The 21,596-nt window shown below is 35.6% G+C and overlaps 1 protein-coding gene across 3 annotated transcripts; it reads left to right on the top strand.

Moving 5' to 3' along the window:
• The first annotated feature begins 529 nt into the window (after positions 1-529).
• On the top strand, positions 530-20,304 carry arap1a (ArfGAP with RhoGAP domain, ankyrin repeat and PH domain 1a). 3 transcript variants are annotated; one of them, XM_051895125.1, is made up of 29 exons: positions 532-644; positions 1,766-1,801; positions 4,143-4,228; positions 4,378-4,479; positions 4,584-4,653; positions 6,982-7,102; positions 7,225-7,421; positions 7,507-7,616; positions 8,224-8,423; positions 8,521-8,606; positions 8,740-8,922; positions 9,019-9,193; positions 9,314-9,421; positions 9,697-9,832; positions 9,931-10,033; positions 11,250-11,424; positions 11,513-11,722; positions 13,568-13,783; positions 13,882-13,987; positions 14,210-14,357; positions 15,192-15,260; positions 15,439-15,522; positions 15,617-15,734; positions 16,228-16,341; positions 16,920-17,050; positions 17,206-17,288; positions 17,792-17,827; positions 19,714-19,777; positions 19,942-20,304. In XM_051895125.1, exons 2-29 carry the CDS (start codon positions 1,790-1,792, stop codon positions 19,969-19,971), a joined length of 3,273 nt encoding a protein of 1,090 aa, XP_051751085.1. In that variant the 5' UTR covers positions 532-644; positions 1,766-1,789; the 3' UTR covers positions 19,972-20,304. The 3 variants fall into 3 exon arrangements, with proteins under 3 accessions (XP_051751086.1, XP_051751085.1, XP_051751084.1); XM_051895124.1 differs by having other exon boundaries at positions 533-644; positions 4,140-4,228; XM_051895126.1 differs by lacking the exons at positions 17,206-17,288; positions 17,792-17,827; positions 19,714-19,777; positions 19,942-20,304 and having other exon boundaries at positions 530-644; positions 4,140-4,228; positions 16,228-16,333.
• The last annotated feature ends 1,292 nt before the right edge of the window (positions 20,305-21,596 follow it).

Raw genomic sequence — 21,596 nt, 5'->3', positions numbered from 1 at the left:
ATTTTCATATACAGTCTAATTGCCTTTCTTACTTGCAAAAACATATTGTGGTAAAATGTGAACTTGGAACTGGAACTGATACTGTTCATAACGCCATATGAAACTGTTAAAACTCAATCAGAACCCTAATGCAGCCATTAGAGGGCAGTAAGTACTACGAACTGCAGATGATACTGTAGAATGCATTGCACACATACACAATCAGTAACGTAAACAAATCTAAATCTACATACAGTTTCTCAGCAGTGGCTTACGAATGTTAGAACATTCGTAAGCCACTGCTGAGAAACTGTATGTTTTCCCATATTCTGAAGTAGCTTATCCAACTTTGTGCACATCCACGTGTATGTATAGACCTTAATTAAAAGATTACAAAAAAATTCAATTTCAGAAATTCAAAATTTATAAGCTTCCTTCATTTTCCAAAAGCAATACGTTTGGCCAACAAATGGTGAGATTTTTAGCTGAACTAACAGGATTGAAAGCACAGTGCTTTTTGAAGCGAAATTAATAGTTTTTATAGTCTGAGAAATTGCAGGAATGGTCCTGTCACTTCCTCTTTCAAAACAGAGCTCTGTGTGTGCGCGTTTATAATAAATGCCTTGTAATGCAGTTAGGCTTGGCACAGATTTGGCTGCACACAGGTAATTTATGCTCTTCTTTTCTCTGCTACTAACATCCTAAACTGTTGCACAGATATCAGATAGCACTAACAGTAATGATAGTAATGAGGATGATTATTTAACATAATCCTAGAATTAAAGATGTGCTGTTTTGAAATTGGATACGTGTATGAGTGAGTGCGTGCGTGTTTTACATAAACACTCTTACGTAAACAGTTCAGTAGTTTAAATTTATAAAATGTTAATACTCTGGTTGTGATATTTGACCAATATCTAATATTAAACTCACCTTTATTTCTATAAAATATCAAAATATGAGTCTGTATTTCTGAATGTGTGCATTTTTGTAAACAGTCACGTGTAAGTAGACTGTTTTAGTTATGACCTTAGTTTTTGTGTACTTGTGTGTGTGCTTTTTAATGTGTGTGTTTTAGCACACAAGCTAAATGGCCAGAAAATGTTTTAGTTATTATCTTGGTTTCATGAAGAACACCGATCTGAGCTTACTTCCCGTACTTAACCACAGTGAAGAGGAGCATTATTGTGTGCACTGAACGGACTATTGTTACTATTGTTACTTCTGATACTATCTTTCAAAGGTTGTGTGTTTTTAATGTGTGAGCTGTGGAACTTTTAGAAATGCTGTGCATCAGGTTTGATGGCTTCATTGTGTGTGTTACAGTAAATTGGGTTGAGGCGGAAGAGATGTTTTTGTATTTCTGTAATTAGGATCATAGCCCTACATCAGGGTTGATAGGATCATGGCTATAGGTCATACAGTATGCTAAGCGTTCTCCAGATTGTTTTTTTTTTTTCATTTATGTAAAGTGGGTCGAACATTTTCCTTATTACAACTCAAAACTAATGATAAAAATAATTATCCTGAATAATATAATGAAGACAACCAGACAGCTTTGTTTTAGAGACCCTTAATTGTATATTTTATTTTTCATTAACAAATTTCAAATTAGGAAATGTCAAGACTCAAGATGGTTTGAAACTGTGCCAGGAAAAATCTGATCCCCCTGTATTTCCAATATGTTAAAGAAACCACATGTTGTTCATTTGTTCTTTATTGTTTTTATTGGTTTATTGACTCATTTCGATAATTAATTTATTCATGTGTTCTGTGTCCTTCAAAGGTACACACACCACAATTCCAGAACATGGCATTAAAGGTAAATTTTGTGTCTGTGAGTGCATATGGTGTCTATGTGATAGCTGTTAAATAGCCATTCTATTGGGCCTGTATGTTAGAGAAGCTGTGCCATCAAGCTGAAATGTGCTTAATTCGTTTTTGTCTGATAAATATTCTGTTCTACCACAAAGTTCTTGCTGAATATACACTACAGTTCAAAAGTTTGGGGTTGGTAAATTTTTTTTAATGGTTTTTGGAGAAAGTGTCTTATGCTCTTAAAGACTGCATGTATTTGCTTAAAAATACAGTAATATTGTGAAATATTATTGCAATTTAAAATGACTGTTTTCTATTTGAATATATTTTAAAATGTCATTTATTCCTGTGTTGGCAAAGCAAATTGTTTTATTCGAATAATAGGTTATGGTTTACTAAAGATCTTAAAAGGTGTTTAAATGAGAAAAAAGCTGCCTTTTTAAACGGTGATAGGGAACTGGTTAGAGATATAAGGAAGGAATTTAGGAGTCAAATAAAGAAAGCTAAACTAGCATATAAGGACAAGACTGAAAATAGGTTATATACAGGCAATGCTAAGAAGGCATGGGAAGGGCTTAATAATAGTATTATGGAAAGAGAGAAGAGGAAACAAGGTGCACTTTCTGTAGAAGATTTAAATGTTTTCTTTACTAGGTTTGATAGGGGGGAATGTACTACCGAATGTGAGAGAATATGTCTTAATATTCTGGCATATGAGCTTATTAAGCTTAAGGAATATAAAAATAGCAGCAAGTCTTGCTAAAATTAAGCCAAATAAAGCACCTGCAGACGGGCTAAAGGGTTGTGTGTTAAAAGACTGTGCTTTTCAACTAACTGGTGTCCTTACACGATTGTTCCAGCTCTTGTTAAATTGTAAGGTGGTTCCAAATTCATGGAAAGAAACAAAGATTGTTCCAGTACCTAAATATCTAATGCCAATCAGTTAAAAGATTTTAGACTGATAGCTCTTACAGCCATGTTGGGTAAATGTATGGAATGAGTATTAACAAGGCATATTTGGAACAGTGTGGTTAAAGATTTGGACCCCCTTCAGTTTACCTATAGGGGAAAGAGGGGGCACCGATGATGCTATTATAACCTTATGTGATTTTGTAGCTGAACACATTCAGCATACTACAAATTACGTTAGGATTTTATTTATAGATTTTAGTTCAGCTTTTAATTCGATTTGGATTGATATTCTTTTGCAAAGATGAATTAATTTAGGAGTGAATGGTGATCTTTATTTGGTGGATTAAAGACTTTCTTTTAAATCGTCCTCAAAGAATAGTTGTTAATGATATGGTGTCAAAGACAATCATTGTAAATACAGGAGTTCCACAAGGAACTATTTTATCACCCTTACTTTTTTCATTGTATACAAATGAATTTAAGATCCAGGATTCATATTTTAACTTATTTAAATACGCGGACGATATGGCACTTGTTGGCCAGTTGAGTAAAGCTGGAACAGAAGGAGATACGCTGTATTATAGTTACATAAATTTGCTTCAAAACTGGTGTAAAGTGAGTTCACTGGAGATAAATATGAATAAAACAAAGGAATTGATCATTAGTAGGAATAAAGTAGATATTATTGAAGGGTTAGAACCTTTGATACTTATGGATATCAACTAGAGATGGTTGGAAGTTTTAAATATTTAGGAACATTTATTGATAGTAAATTGACCTTTGCTGGGCAATTGTAGGACAACCACAAAGACAATTGAATGAAATCTATCAAACAAGGGTCAAACAAAAAGCACTGGTTATTATTGAAGATTGTTCTCATTCCTTGAATATAACATTTCAGCTTTTACCATCAAAAAGACGTTTTAGGCAACCTCAAGCAAGGAAAAGGGTGTATCAAATGTCATTTGTGCCAACTGCCGTTAGAATTTTAAATACTGGGATCTGAGTGTGAGGGGTGATTGTGTTACTTGTTGTCTTTTATGTGATTTGTGTGTTGATATTGAATGTATTTTTGTGGTGAAGCCAAAGACAAATTTCCACTTGTGGACAATAAAGTGACTAACTAAATATGCTGATTTCCTGCTCAAAAAACATTTATTAATGTTGAAAACACTTAATATTTTTGTGGAAACCGTGATACATTTTTTCTCAGGATTCTTTGATGAATAAAACATTAAAAGTACAGCATTAATTTGAAATAGAATTTTTTGTAACATTATTAAAGTCTTTCATGTCACTTTTGATTTAAATTTAAATCAATTTAATGCATCCTTAATGAATAAAAGTATTTTCCTATTCTTACTGACCCCAAACTTTTAAACAATGGTGTATTTATTTATCATTTTCAACAACAGTTGTTTGTTTTCCAGCAGGAGGATCTATTGCGAGACATGCAGAAGTGTTTCAACAACCTGAAAGTCGAAGAAGATAAAAAAGAGACAGTCATTCAGAGAGAACGGTGTGTGCATGAAGCGTAAAAAATAAATAAATAAATAAATATATCATTATGTGGATAATGTTATTTTGTTTTGTGTGTTTACGTGAGCCTTCAGTGAAAGAGAAATTAGAATTATTCTGTTGTATTAATACAGTATTTGTTTATGTTAGTGAGGACAGTATTGATATCCGATGTACAGAGTTTCCTGATTTCTCAGAGGAGTTCCATCAGATTATTAAAGCTGGCTGGTTGGAGAAAACTCCTCCGAAAGGGTAAGAAAGAATAGAGACTCTCTTTTCTGAAATCCTATGGTTTTATTTATATTTATAATTGCTATATTAATTAAAGTGTTTTATAATTGTGTTTGTAATTTCAGTGGCAAGATTTACCAGCGTCGATGGGTGCAGCTGGATTCAGAATATATGAGATATTTTCAATCCGTCAAGGTAAAATAAATGAATAAATCAATCAGTCAGTTTTTTTCTCTATCCATACATCCATTTTGTAATCTTGTGAGTAAATACTTTACCATATCCTCCTGGAAATCAAGAAGGGATTTAAAGTCTTGAATAACATTAAGATCCTTCCATTCAGATTAAATATATACAGTTGCAAGAAAAAGTATGTGAACCACTTGCAGAATCTGTGAAAATGTGCAAAATTTTAACAAAATAAGAGAGATCATACAAAATGCATGTTAATTTTTATTTAGTACTGTCCTGAGTAAGATATTTTACATAAAAGATGAATTTATTAAAATGACCCTGTTCAAAAGTTTGTGAACCATTGATTCTTAATACTGTGAGTGGTTACCTGGATGATCTACGACTGTTTTTTTGTTTTGTGATGGTTGTTCATGAGTCCCTTGTTTATTCTGAGCAGTTAAACTGAGCTCTGTTCTTCAGAAAAAATCTACAGGTCCCAAAAATTCTTCAGTTTTCCACCATCTTTTGCATATTTGAACCCTTTACAATAGTGATTGAATGATTTTGAGATCCATCTTTTCACATGGAGGACAACCGAGGGACTCAAACACAACTATTAAAAAAGGTTCAAACATTCACTGATGCTCCAGAAGGAAACATGATGCATTAAGAGCCGGGGGGTGAAAACTTTTGAAGATGAAGAGGTCCAAATTTTTCTTATTTCGCTTGAATATCATTTTTTTTTTCATTTAGTACTGCCCTTTGGAAGCAACAGAAAATACTTGCATGTTTCCCAGAATACAAATTAAATAAAATTTACCTTGATCTTCAAATTCCAAATGTTTTCACCCCCCATCTATTAATGCATCATGTTTTTTTTCTGGAGCATCAGTGAATGTTTGAACCTTTTTTAAAAGTTGTGTTTGAGCCCCTCAGTTGTCCTCAGTATGAAAAGACAGATCTCAAAATCATTCAGTCACTGCTGTAAAGGGTTCAAATATGTAAAAAATGCTGGAAAACTTCTGAAGAACAGAGCTCAGTTTAACTGTTCAGAACAAACAAGGGACTCGTGAACAACCATTACAAAACAAAAAAAAAGATCTATGGTCGTAGATCATCCAGGTAACCTGACACAGTATTAAGAATCAATGGTTCACAAACTTATGAATGGGGTTATTTGAATAAATTCAGCTATTTTTTTTTTTTTTTGTCTTGTGGATTATATATAAACAACTTTTATGTAAAATATCTTACTCAGGACAGTACTAAATAAAAAAATAACATGCATTTTGTATTATCTCCCTTATTTTGTTAAAATTATTAACATTTTCACAGATTCTGCAAGTGGTTTACATACTTTTTCTTGCAACTGTAGATTTCCTTGTTCATCAGACACTTTCCTTTTCTTCTAGAATGACTATAAAAAGTCCTGCCTTGTGTTATTTACTTTAAGGAAGTTAGATATTTACTGTAGAAACATGATAACCGAAATGATTGGAAGGGAGAGAGGGAATGATGATCATTACTAAATGATGACACACTAAAAACAAGAGGGTATGAAAGCTGGAATGAATACCTGCTTTTTGGTTTCGGTCACAAAGATTAAATCTAAACTTAAAGTTTCTGGAATTTAGAAAGTCCATTAATTTTTCTGATGTTTTTAGAAACCTTAGTACAGTGTTCGGAGTGAGACTGTAAAAAAAGGCATATATTGAAAGTTGTACACTTGCTCTGAGATAATAATCAAAATAATAATTATCAAGAATGACATTTTTCTCCACTGCCAGTCCTCTGCACTCCAACTCTCATTTTTTATTATTATAATTGTTACTACTACTGTATCAGTGCTCTATAATTCTACGATACTGTTTATTTTGTAATTATTTTCATATTATGGCAGATAACCATTCAATATCCAGTATTGAAATTACACTGTTTTGTTTAACTAAATAAAAAAACAAAACAAAAACAAAAAACACACTATAAACTAAAATATAATTTTAAATACTGCTGAATTTAGGGACCACCACGTTATAGCGTACAATATGAAAAATTTATATTCATTTTGAGATTTGCTAAAGATTAACATTGTTTACATTTGTGTGTTGAGATGATTCCAAAGGTAAATGAATAGTAAAAATAAGGGGAACAATTAAATGTCCAAATATACTATATGTATCCCTGATCTGTTTTGTTTTTGTATATATTTACTGTGTATAGCATTTATTGTTTACAGTATAGCAGTGTTCTTTATTTTCCTGTTTGCAGACCCTGTGAAACAACATTTCAATAAACTTGACTCAGCTGTAATACAGAGTGTTAAAGAATTTCTCTCTGTGTGTGTGACAGGAGGTGTACTCTAAAAGGATGGTGTCTCTGGGATCTGTCGATAAGGTGGTCAGTGTCGGAGATTTGCGATTTGAGCTCCACAGTCAGAGCCGAACTTTCCTGTTTCGAGCAGAAAGCACTCGTGCGTATTTGTCAATATTTTTTCCTGACCACCTTACAGAATGTCTCTGACACATGTTTTTGTTTTTACATTCAGGCTGTGAATGACTTTCATACATTTATATTGTGTGCGTATTTTCACAGAGGAAAGAAATGACTGGGTGTGTTGCCTTGAAAAGATTCTGAGTGATCGCAAAAATAGTCTGGAGCCCCGGAATCTGTTCTTTAAGAACGGAAGTGTGAATATTCATTTCGAGGGCTACCTGGAGATGTTGTCACCACGCACCAAAATCTACACACTTATCAGCAGGGACAAACTGTTCCTCTTCAAGAGCCACGAGGTGTGAATCTGAATGTGAATAATTGTCTTTCTAAATGTTTTGATGGGTTTATTTGATAGATTAGTTGTGTCTGTTTTGTATATAGGAATATTTTCAGGGTGTAGGAATCACTGACATAGACATGCGAATGGCCAATGTGAGAGATGGAGAAAACAAGCGCTCTTTCACGCTCACCACTCCATACAGAACGTTCAGGTAAACGCTGCAAATTTTCACTTTTTGCGCACAAAAATGGGAAGCATTTGTTCAACGGTGTTATTTTTGTATTATTTATATACTATTATAGTTTTTATGAATATTTTTAATAAGGTTTTATTTTTATATTTTCAAGTTTCAAGTTTTTTCAAAAAAATATTTGTATCAGGCCTGGCGTCACGGACCACAATTTGAACCTAGGGGGAACCCCCAACCCCACACACCCCCTCCCCCCGGACCACAATTTTATTTTTATTATTGGTTTAGTGAGATTTATACATGAAACAGGTAAACAAACAGCCAGTGTAACAAGAAAAACTGGTTTTAAGGATTTTTACTGGAACACTGATAAGGAATATTGTTTTTTTGTTTTTTTAGTGTGTACCATTCAGAGAACATAGTTTTATTTTGAGAGGAACAATGCAGTGTCATAGTTTTCTTCAAACAAATTCACTGAACTATGAATGTCACAAACAATGTGCTTTACATGTGAAGGTCCAAGTGTTTTTTTTACTTGATTAAGCAAAACAGACTGATAAAACTGTGAGCTCACTACATCAATTAAAAACTGCTTTAATTTTATTTGCTTCTTTCTCTGTGTTTGTAGTTTTGTGGTGAATTCAGAGAGTGAGAAGGTGAAATGGTGTGAGTTACTTAATGAGTGTGTGAGTCGCTCTCTGTCATGTGATGGAGTGTGTGAGAGCATTTGGCGTGTGCCAACAAACCGTTTGTGTGCGGACTGCAGCTCTGCGATGCCGGAGTGGGCGTCAATCAACCTGTGTGTTCTGCTGTGTGAAAAATGTGCAGGTACACACAAACACTTATACAAATATTAACAAATGACAGCAGCTGTATGTACTGTTTATGTCTGCTCATAAATATGTACACATTTGTGTGATAACAGGTGTGCACAGAAGCCTGGGCCAGAACGTGTCAAAGGTTCGCAGTCTGAAGCTGGATGAACGAGTGTGGACTGATGACCTCATCAGGGTACAATGAATGTGATGCATCCAGTCCTAATGCTGCCTCAGTTACATCTGAGAGTTATATTCGTGCTTTGGCAGTTGCAGTTGTGCCTTTCTCATTCTGCATGATGTCTGATAATCTCATTTTTCATTACCAGGTTTTTCTGCTGCTGGGTAACGGCAAAGCGAATCAGTTCTGGGGAGCGAATATTCCCCCGAGTGAAAGTCTCTGTGTGAACGCTAACAGCGAGCAACGTCTTCAACACATCACAGCAAAATACAAGGATGGAAAATATCGCAAATACCACATACTCTTTGGCCAACAGGAGGCGCTCAACAAAGTTAGTCAATCTGATCTAAATGCCAAATAAATGACACTAAATGCACATCAAATGAATGTTCTCCTCTCTCATGTCTGTTTTTTCTGGGTTTCTTAGGCTCTGTGTTCAGCCGTGCAATTTGCTGATTTGTTGGAGACTCTCTCGCTGTTGAATTGTGGGGCGGATATCAACTGCCACACTGGTATCCCACAGTTCCCTTCTCCACTGTCTCTGGCCAAACACAGTGGTCAAACAGTACAAGCGGAGCTACTTATGCAGAACTTGAACTCAGGTGCACAAATACACACAAAACATACAAAACCCTAGTATAGCTGTGTTTAGATACACAGGTTCAGAAGTTTCATGGGTTCAGCTTTTTTGGCGAAACTCATCTTGTTTTGTTCTTCATCAGAGACTTTTACGCCAGTGGTTAAAGATGTGTCCATTCGATCCCATTCTGGCTACCTTTTTAAGACCGCCTCATCAGCTCGGCCAATCACAGACAACAAAACCAAAGCAGGTGTGTGGAGCACTAGTAGTTTTATAGGTTTGGTAAATTGCTGTATGATGACTGGCCAATAAATCTCAATGATAAAATAGCCTTGTGTGTTTGTGAGGATGTGCTTGACTTCCAAAATTATACTTTCATATCATGAAAAGTCATAAATTAACATTTATAATTACTTTTAAATTATATGAACCTTTATATTGTTTTAGGAAATTTTCAAATGTAATGGCCTTCTGTAGGCTTTAGCAATCTACAAGTTTTCATGGCGAGTGTGTTTGTTTGTGTAGATTTCTCTCAGCGTTGGTGTTGTCTTGGTGATGGAATGTTTAGCTACTTTAAGAATGAACAGAGCCACAACAAGTGTGGTGGCATGAAGATCAGTGAAATCATCTGCCTCTCTGTCAACAGCCCAGGGAAACATGGGTAATAAACCCTCACCTTCAACCTTAATTGAGTTTACATTTACCACATGAATCTCTTTGTGCACCATATTTATCATGTCCTCTCTGATTGGCTGGCAGCTATGAGCACACCTTTGAGCTGTACTCTGAGGAGGGGAGAGTCTACCTGTTTGGAACCGATGATGGCAGCACTGCCAAGAACTGGATTCGGGCTATTGCCATGGTGATCAGCTTCTTTTTTTCTTTTTTTCCTTTCCGTTTTTTTTTACCATAGTTTGTTTGAAGGTACCGTATTGTGAGGACAAACAAGAGCTGTAGAATTAACATTAAGCTGTAAAGACATTTATAATGTTATAAAGATTTCACAGTTTACACAAAAATATTAAAGGGTTAGTTCACCCAAAAATGAAAATTCATTAATTACTGTCATTAATTACTCACCCTCGTGCTGTTCCACACCCGTAAGACCTTCGTTGATCTTCGGAACACAAATTAAGATATTTTTGTTTAAATCTGATGACTCCGTGAGGCCTACATAGGGAGCAATGACATTTTCTCTCTCAAGATCCATAAAGGTACTAAAAACATATTTAAAGTGACGAGAATATTTTTGGTGCGCCAAAAAAAAACAAAATGACGAATTATTTAGTGATGGCCGATTTCAAAACACTGCTTCAGGAAGCTTCGGAGCATAATGAATCAACGTGATTTCAGCAGTTTGGCGGTTTGACACACGAGCCGAATCATTATTCGACACGCTGATTCATTATGCTCCGAATCTTCCTGAAGCAGTGTTTTGAAATCGGCCATCACTAAATAATTCGTCATTTTGTTTTTTTTTGGCGCACCAAAAATATTCTCGTCACTTTATAATATTAGTATTGAACCACTGTACTCACATGAACTGATTTAAATATGTTTTTAGTACCTTTATGGATCTTGAGAGAGGAAATGTCATTGCTCCCTAAGAATGCAGGCCTCACTGTGCCATCGGATTTAAACAAAAATATCTCAATTTGCGTTCCGAAGATGAACGAAGGTCTTACGGGTCTGGAACGGCATGAGCGTGAGTAATAAATGACAGAATTTTCATTTTTGGGTGAACTAACCCTTTAAGCAGCACAAATGTTTTCAACATAAATAATAATAATAAGAAAAGTTTCTTTCCCGTCACAGGAATAAATTACATTTTAAAATATATTTAAATAGAAACAGTCATTTCAATTTGGAATATTTCACAATATTACTGTTTTTACTGTATTTTTATCAAATAAATGCAGCCTTTCTAAATGTTCATCTCTACTTCCTTGCAGTCTTCCATGCATTGTTCTATAAAGCTGCTTTATATGCAAATATCCTTATGAAATAAAATGTTTCTATTATATTCTAATATATTGGCATAGGAGACAAATAAACTGACCCACTTCCTTCTCATTTAGGCTGTGCTGCCTCCTGCACTGTTTGATGTGTGTGGAAACTGTGATCGTCTGGGTCGTCTGCGCTGCACTGAGGGCAGCAATGGCATTGGTTGGTTTTGCCTCAGCGGTTTCAAACTGCAGGTTTTACTGAAAGACAACATACAAACAATCGACCTGCGCAAGCTGCTCACACTCAGTGAGTTACAGCACACCCACACAATCGTGCTGATCTGAGACAATATGAAAATGTATATTTCCTATATGTTATGCGTGTGTGTACATAGCTCTCTGTGACAGTTCTGGCTCTATGGTGCTGGTGTGGCGGGGTGGACCCCTACATCTGCTGGCTGACCGCAGGCCTCATTTTGTGGGCTGGCAGACCTACATTCAGCAAAAATCTGGTGCTGGAGATCAGCCACTATCCCAGCAGCAGCTCACTGACCTGGGTGTCCCCGTGACTATTGACCGCTGCCTGGACCATGTAACACGTCATGGTATACAAACACACATTCACATTTCAGAAGAAAGCACAAACATTCTGTTATAGAAATGTAAAATTACAGTTGAACTAAATTTTTACTTTTTGTAAAGTAAAACTGAGAGAGCCACAATGCTACACTGCTGTTGTTGCCAGAATGTTGCTATGCAGGTGTTCTTTGAATGGAAGTTGCGCTTCCATTCAAAGATGTATATTTGAGTGATGCATATCTATATTTCTTGTAGTCCTGCTCTACAAGAAAAAATTTAGGGCAGGACTTGATTTTGTCTATTGGACAATCATTGTGGTATCTGTGATCTCATGTGAGTGACAGGTTGACAAAACGTCATCAGAGAAGAGAAGAGATGTCGTTGCAAGAGGGAGGGAAAGTGATCTTAATTAACAATTACAAGGGCACATGAATGTAAAAAAGAGCTTACTGTATTATGTAGAAGAGGATTGTGAGAAAAAGATTAAGTTTATTACCTGCATTCAGATTTAGCATTTTCCTTCAGGTTAGTCCTATGTTCAAAATAAAAAATCAGTTTAAATGTCCGATGTATTATCCTGTCCTTTTAACAGTTAAGGGGTTTTCCTGTGACTGACAGCGCTAGTCAAAGCATTTGTCAGTTGCGTCTTGTTCCGTGTTCACAACAATTCAGTCTTTTCAATGTAAAAGTCTTCACTACTGACTGACATAAAGACAGTCTTTGCTGCCATCTAATGGCGTAATAATGTAACTTCTGTTGCTGTTCACGGTCAGGGACTGTTTTTTTTCTGGCGGAAGGAATGCTTTAGTGAAAGTTGCATTGATACATATTTTTGGCTTTAATGTTTGTACTGTGTGGTAACCGCTTTGCGTCGTGCCTAACACAGCCATGACTTATTCACTAAACAGAACAGCCTTTCGTACCTTATTGCTTACTTATAGCATACTCAACTAGATACAATTATTTTTCTTCGTGCTTCCACCAAGCAAATCACAGTCCTAAAAGTAGGTAATTAGAAATTTCTAAAATAGATGCCAAGATTTTGTATACGGGTCATTGACAAATAAAGCTTCAAAAAAGGTGTTTTTTAAAAAATCTTTTAATTAATAATTTAATGCATATTTTTGAGTCATGAACAATGTTTTTAAACAAGTTGTTAAATAACATTTCAAAGTGTTTAAAAAATTTTTTTTGACTGTTTTTATGTCAGGTGGTGCAACCAAATAGTTGTATGTATATACTGTAGTTGTACTAACTGACATGGAAAGTGTACCAACCTACCAATACTTGAAATTAGCGGTTTCTACCAGTATTTGAGAGAGATATACAAACCTTTTTACTCTGCCACAAGGATCAATTGGGGTACTCTAGATGATACATTATCATGTTTACTGTTATTACCTTGTCAATTCATAATAAAAGAGCCATGTTTGCAGTTGTGCCACCCTGACATTTGAGAATATACAGATTGCTGGACAAAAGTTTTTCAATGATCTCAACAGTGTTAAAACTACTGATATTTATAAGATTTGTTTATTTGAAAGGATCCAAAACCTAAAATGATGTCATAGTATTTAGTTTTTAATTTTTTATTATTAAGACACCGTTTTAAATAGTTTTCTTAGTCTGTTCATTTGTTCAGATAGTTGCACTACCTGACATTTTGGGGTTTTAGTTAACAAAACATAAAATAATGTATTATTTAAATGTATTAAAAATGAATTCAAACTAAATAGGTTTTATAGAATAAAGTGATATATGTCATGAATTTACCAAATTATTTTAAAAGGAAATGCAGACAAAAATATGCATGTCATGTCATTGACCCATATGCGAAACACAATCATAATGTCACATTAATTTTTTTTCAGGACTGTTGTCATTAGGAATCTACCGAAAGAGCGGCATTAATTCTCATGTGACCAAACTGCAAGAGAGGTTTCAGAACGATGCACGAAGTGTAACGTGGTGTGAGTCTGAGTATTCTGTGGATGATGTGGCTAACACGCTAAAACGATTTCTCAGGGAGGTCAAAGACGGACTGTTTAATGGACAAGAGAACAGCGACAGCTGGCTTAGAGCTGCAGGTGAATTCAAATAAGATGAGATGTTTAATACTGCTCAGAAAGTGGGTGCAGCCCAACACTACTGTAAGCAAGTCATTTTTTTATTTAACATTCTGCAGGTCTGGAGGACAGAAGTGAGAAGATTCATAGATACCAGATTCTCCTCTCAAACCTCCCAGATGTTAACAGAGAAACACTCAGAGTCCTCATACACCATCTGGTTTGGTATGTTATAGGACATGTGACCTGCTCGGCTGTCTAAAAGCTACAAAGTACTAACCAAACCACTATAAAACAATAGTTTTCTTTCTGATAACCTCTATCCCTAAGACTAGATAGAAGTGTTTAATTCTGTGACTATGACTAATTGATTTGAATTAATCAGGAGTATGTAGTTATTGTTAGTAGTACATCAAAAAACTTGACCTGAAATTTCTGCTTTGTCAGCGTTCAGTACCTGTCTGATGAGAATCAGATGACTATACGAAACCTTGGTATCGTATTCGGTCCAACACTTTTTCAGACAGATGGAACAGATGTCACAGCATCTCAGGTGGTGGAGGAATTGATCCAAAACTACTGCAGCATTTTTAATGTGAGTCTGTTTTTAATGTTCGTACTAATCGTATTAGTTAGTTACATTGATGATTGTTTGATGCTACATTGATGCTACATTGTAACTTTTTTTAAATAATAATAAAAAACAAAATGTAGAAAAATATCATAACTATGTCTTTACCCCAATATATCATTAATTAAATCATTTAAAATTTAAATAATTATTTAAATTTTAGGGTTGTTGGGACAGATTTTGCGGGAAATTGCATACATGCAGTATGTCATTCATCCATGCATGTCGCATCATACCAATATGGTTTTTAAAAGACTCATTCTTTTAATGAAGTCTCTTAAAGTTGAGAAAAATGTAAAAGGTAATTCTGTTGTCACATACTATGAGTCTGTATTTAGCGATGTGTGAATGTCTTTTCCCCCCTTTATCTTTGGAGCTTTTGTCTTTGGTGCCTGTTTTTTGTTTACAAGTTCTTTAATATTAATAATAATAATAATAATAATAATAATAAAAACACAACAAACAAGAAAATTCGACCATGAGTCACTGAAAACGGCAAACCTCCAATAAATCACCCGTTATAAAAACAAACAAACAAACAAACATTTATTTTTCCATCAGTTCTGATAAGATGTCCTGTATCTAAGTGTACAGCGGTGCCTCAGATCACAACCGAAATACAACCAGTCTTCTTTCACAAGACGTGTGCGGTTTTATTTCTTTATTTTTTAAAAGTTACACAGTGTGGCTTTAATTGTATTAACTGATGCACTTATGAATTAAATATTAATTAAAAGTATTTAGAATATGCTTTTAAGAAACTGAAGAATGATGACTGAAATGAAGCTTCTGTCGCAGGTCTCAGAGTCTGACCTTCAGAGGCAGCTTAACATGACGTCTGACGTCCTGAATAAACACAAGTCCCAGGTCAGAGTTCACAGGACATCAGCATTTACGATATTATGTTAAGGGCATTTTTAAATGCTGTTAGTAATGAGTTATCTGCGTAAAGACCTTCTCATGTTGATTTGAATTATTTAACATTATTTGAATTATTGTATTTTGGAGATCTATGACGTTAATTGCCTAATTGATTATATTTCAGAGGACCTTGAGTCGAACTCCATCCAGCACCATTTGTGCTGTCTACTTGGAGAAGAAGGAGGAGAGTGCAGGGGTGCTCGTTCAGGTGGACACTTAATCTTAACTGAAATTTATGTACTTAATTACTTTATATGTGTGGACTACATCTACGTTTTCTTTATGTGTTCTGTATGTGTTAGGTTCCAGCGGATATGACGGCATTCAAGATGGTTTCTGTTGTTCTGGAGCAAAAAGGAATTCAGCAAGCCAATGAAGAGTTCTGGAGCTGCTATGAGATTCTAGAGAAAGAGGAAATGGGTGAGATTTGATCCTATTCTGGAAGTGGCACTGATCAATAACACATGAAAATAGGAATGACCTTTCTGGTTTTTAATATTTTAGTTGTTTTCTGATTGAGTCATTCATTTAGTTTCATCATGATTTGCTTTACTTGTATTGACACTGCTTTAGTTCTATGTTAAGAGGCAACAATTACTGATTTCAAATACAAATATGACACCTAAATGAATCTAGATAAACAACAAACAATTGTCATCTTTTGGTCCAGTGCAATAGGGAACAATGACAAAATTCCTCCAACATTCTTGGCTTAAATTAAAAGTGCATTTTTACAACATAGTTATTGTTTAATTTATCTTATATCTAATATTCTGTAGTACCAAAACTGTACTTTCTCTTTTGAACATGACTCTGAATGTGCTAACTTGACTTTGTGACTGTTTGATGATTAAGAAATTCAGTGGGTTGAATGTATTTACTATATTTTGGATTTTACTTTATTTTATAATAGAGAGAACACTGCATTACCAGGAAAGAGTGCTGCCACTCTATTTCTCTCTTAGTTGTGACTGCCACCTGCTGATTAAGAGGAATCACTACATCATCGGCATCATGAGGTACCTGGGTATGTCTCGTCACACAAACACCAATGTGTCTTTGACAATCATTTTTATTCATCATAGATGATAAGAAGGGAGAATAAATTCAGTGTGATACATCACAAGATATTCCAAAAATATTGAAAAATACACATTTAAATTCTCATTTACAATGTTAATGTATCCATTTGCATTCAGAAATATTAAATAAATTAAAACTATCCAATATTGTAGCTTCTAGAATGCTTTAATTTTGTAAAGACATTTTAATTTTGTAAAGAAATTCATATTTTGGCTAAATGTTTCAATCTACAAAACTTTCATATATTTAACCATACACATTTTGCTAAAAAACATTAAAAAGGTCACAAGAAACATTTTTATCTACACTCCAAATGAAGTGTGTCCTAACTTTTGACTGGTAGTGTAGTGTACATAATATGGTGCAATGAAGAATGCACAACAAAAGTGAATAAACAACTACAACAAACTACATCCTACATACTACTAGTCTAGTGCATTAACATTGGTTAAGTTGTTTTAGGAGCAGTGCAATAGTTGTTTGCTAATTTGTGTGTGTGTGTGTGTGTGTGTATGTGTGCAGAGAATAAGGTGAATTTGTGTAAAAATGGGCCATTGCGTGTTTGTGAGCTTAAAAGCCAAAGTAGCAGAAACTTCCACCTTCGTCATTGTGAGCTTTCTGGCAACACTTTCAGACTGTACAAGGAACTACAGGTGTGTGTAAAAGTGTAAACAATGCAGCTGGTGTGTAACCATAAGCATAATACATTTATAAACATATCTAAAAGCAATATATTGGCAGACTGTATGAGTGAAAAACCAAAGAGAATGAAAAAATCTTTAATCTCTGAAGGCTTCTGTTCTTTCAGGGTTCTCAGTGCGAGAGGGAATATCCTGCCAAAGAGCTCAAGATCTATCATGGTTGCCGGAGCAAACTGCATCCACCCACCCCGTAATAAACCCAGAGCACCTAAACACAACATCTACTCCAGAGCTTATCTCACTTATAAGCAGATACATATAAGAGATGCAAACTGCTGAAAAAATGGTTACATTTGAACACATTCTTGACACTGGTCATGGCTGACAGTAATTGTTTCCAACCACAACAGCAAACAAATTGCACATCTGCATCTAGCATACTACACTTTCTATTTCTGCTATGTAAAGATATAGTAAAAAGAGTAGTTTGCTATTTCAAATTCAGCTTATTTTTTCCAGATATAATTACATAATACTATATACAGCACACATAAACATGAATCTGGATGTTAACTACTGCCAAGTTGGTTACATAAATCAAAAAAGAGATTTTCTGTAAAATATTCTCACCTTTTTCAGCCCTCATGAGTTTGCATCCCTGTATAACTATATTAAAGGAATATCCCTATACCTTCAACAATTTACTGAGATGCAATTTGTGGTGTGCAGTGATTTCTTTTCTTTTCTTTACAGATGGGGACTAATGCTGATTCATGACAAGCAGCAGTGGTGAGTCATAGGGTTGGAGTGAGCCTATGAACATCAAACAGGGCTGTAACTACCATGGGCATTAATATATCAATAGCAGATTTACATATATTCTTCCTCAATCTTGAACTTTCAGTTACATGTGGACCTCAAAGATTTCCATTTAAAGTATTTAGCAGACATATCAAGCAACATGCATCGATCTTCTATTAGATGTTTTTCGTTCTTAAAAGCACAATGCTGCTCTGCTGCACTTCATTATGCACCGCTCTATAAAACAGTGCTTGTCAATAATGTCAAAATGTTTAAAATAAACAATCAAATCAAAGAAGGTGGGCTTTACTCTACTACAGAAGCCAAGCATGCACTGTATGTATGTAGCAATGTGACACTTTAGCTTAAAGAGTCTGAGGAAAGATTAAAATAGTAGCTGAACATTTTTTTTTTTCACAACTTTTTTATGATAGTTTTAGGAAGTGTTAGGCAGTATTAGAAAATTAAAGGGTTAGTTCACCCAAAAATGAAAATTTGATGTTTATCTACTTACCCCCAGGGCATCCAAGATGTAGGTGACTTTGTTTCTTCGGTAGAACACAAATTATGATTTTTAACTCCAACCGTTGCGATCTGTTAGTCGTATAATGCTTGTCAATGGTAACTCCATCTATAAGAGTCAAAAAAACATGCACAAACAAATCCAAATTAAACCCTGCGGCTCGTGACGACACATTGATGTCCTAAGACACGAAACGATCGGTTTGTGCGAGAAACCGACATCACTTCCGTTGTCAGAACGCGTTTACAGACCTCACCAACCGGATGCGCAAGGCAGTTGGACATAGTGGTGTTTTAGAGGTGAAAAATGATATAAATACTGTTCGGTTTCTCACACAAACCGATCGTTTCGTGTCTTAGGACATCAATGTGTCGTCACGAGCCGCAGGGTTTAATTTGGATTTGTCTGTGCATGTTTTTTTGACTCTTATAGATGGAGTTACCATTGACAAGCATTATACGACTGACAGACCACAACGGTTGGAGGTAAAAATCATCATTTATGTTCTACCAAAGAAACAAAGTCACCTACATCTTGGATGCCCTGGGGGTAAGCAGATAAACATCAAATTTTCATTTTTGGGTGAACTATCCCTTTAAGATATTTTTCCTAAAATCCGATGGTTCAGTGAGGCTTCGAATCAGCGGTTCGGATTACATGTCAAACTGCCAAACTGCTGAAATCACATGACTTTGGCGCTCTGAACCACTGATTCGAAACAAAAGATTCATAAAGCTTCGAAGCAGTGTTTTGAATTCGGCCATCACTAGATATTGTTGAAAAGTCATTATTTTGTTTTTTTGGCACACAAAAAGTATTCTCGTCGCTTTATAATATTAAGGTTGAAGCACCGTACTCACATGAACTGTTTTAAATATGTTTTTAGTACTTTTCTGGACATCTGAAAGTGTTAATTATCTTGCTGGCAATGCAGGCCTCACTGAGTCATCAGATTTTATCAAAAATATCTTAATTTATGTTCCAAAGATGAATGGGTGTAGAAAGACATGAGGGTGAGTAATACATTTTCATTTTTGGGTGAACTAACCCTTTAAGTGTGAATGTCTTCATATTGTGAATGAATTTAATGAACATGGATACATAAAAGTCATTCAGTAAAAATATTATTTGCAAATAGTTCAAATGCATTACTTAGTTAAAAAAATGTAGTTTAAAACAAATTGTTTTACTATTTTTATTTGTTTTTCTTTTTATTTATTATTTTAAATCCCTTTAATTCCATTAATAGGACCAGTATATTTGTGGTTTGTTTCCCCCGATGTGAACATTTAAATTCTACCACATCCCCATGTCCCTGCTCACCTTAGTCTCTGGATCTTTTTTCTTTAAGGTATCTGTGCTGTGAGAATGAGGATGAATTGACTGAATGGACAGCCACATTTTACAGCATCCAGGTATAACCTCCGGCACACAATTTTTAAAGTCTTATTGGTTTGTTATAAAGTCTTATTTGGTTTCTAGTTAAATATACATAAACAATGTGCAGAACAATATACATTTAAAATGGTAACAAATTTTTATTGAACCAACTAAAAGGTTTTTAATTTCTTATTCATAGTACAATGGTGACATCTGGCCCTCCTCGTGAAATAACTTCAAAGCAGCTGATGTGTTGGATAACAGCAATTTATCCTGATGGAAGAAAAAAAAAGTGGAACATTACATAAAAGTGTTTCTAAACAGACTGTGCCCAGCTCAGATTCTGAATTACTAGCAGTACACTGACCTCCCGCATTATGAGTGTTGTGACTATGATAAAATTCCTGTATCTTTGATTCTTGTATTTTGGCATCAGTTGCCAAAAACAAAGTATACTGTACCTTAATTCTAAATGTTATGTATGCTGAGTTAAGTACATAGTGTTTTAAACAAAATTTCCAATGTGGATTCAAAGAATATTAAAAATATTTTTGAATATGAAGATGAAGATAAACAAAAGTTCTATGGGTTTGTAACAACATGAGGATGAGTAAATGATGACAGAATTTTCAATTTTGGGGGAACTATACCTTTAAGCTTGCCCGTTTCTGAGAAACCTGCCATTCTGAAATCTTTCATTGACAGTTTTGAGAGGTAGTGTTGCGACCATTTTGAAAACAAGGTGCTAAAACCTGTGTGTAGGCTATATTTATGCATTTGCCAGGAACTTTTATCTGAAAGACACTGCATTTAAACTTAGACATACATTAAACATATACACCGATCAGGCATAACATTATGACCACTGACAGGCGAAGTGAATAACACTGATTATCTCTTCATCACGGCACCTAAACATTTTGTCCTCAAAGTTGATGTGTTAGAAGCAGGAAAAATGGGCAAGCGTAAGGATTTGAGTGAGTTTGACAAGGGCCAAACTGTGATGGTTAGACGACTGGGTCAGAGCATCTCCAAAACTGCAGCTCTTGTGGGGTGTTCCCAGTCTGCAGTGGTCAGTATCTATCAAAAGTGGTCCAAGGAAGGAACAGTGGTGAACCGGCGACAGGGTCATTGGCGGCCAAGGCACGTGGGGAGCGAAGGCTGGCCCGCGTGGTCCGATCCAACAGATGAGTTACTGTAGCTCAAATTGCTTTAAGAAGTTAATGCTGGTTCTGAGATGTCAGAATACACAGTGCATCGCAGTTTGTTGAATATGGGGCTGCATAGCCGCAGACCAGTCAGGGTGCCCATGCTGACTCCTGTCCACCGCCGAAAGAGCCAACAGTGGGCACGTGAGCATCAGAACTGGACCGCGGAGCAATGGAAGAAGGTGGTCTGGTCTGACGAATCACATTTTCTTTTACATCACATGGATGGCCGGGTGTGTCGCTTACCTGGGGAACACATGGCACCAGGATGCACTATGGGAAGAAGGCAAGCCGGCGGAGGCAGTGTGATGCTTTGGGCAATGTTCTGCTGGGAAACCTTGGGTCCTGCCATCCATGTGGATGTTACTTTGACATGTACCACCTACCTAAGCATTGTTGCAGACCATGTACACCCTTTCATGGAAACAGTATTCCCTGGTGGCTGTGGCTTCTTTCAGCAGGATAACGCGCCCTGCCACAAAGAAAAATGGTTCAGGAATGCACAACGACAATGAGTTTGACGTGTTGACTTCAAAATTGGCCTCAATTGGCCCTCAAAATTCCCCAGATCTCAATCCAATCGAGCATCTGTGGGATGTGCTGAACAAAGAAGTCAGATCTATGGAGGCCCCACCTCACAACTCAC

This window comes from Ctenopharyngodon idella, chromosome 5 (assembly GCF_019924925.1).
Source record: "Ctenopharyngodon idella isolate HZGC_01 chromosome 5, HZGC01, whole genome shotgun sequence".
Classification (NCBI taxonomy): domain Eukaryota; kingdom Metazoa; phylum Chordata; class Actinopteri; order Cypriniformes; family Xenocyprididae; genus Ctenopharyngodon; species Ctenopharyngodon idella.
Note: the sequence above shows the minus strand (reverse complement) of the source record. Positions and strands in the feature narration are given on the sequence as shown.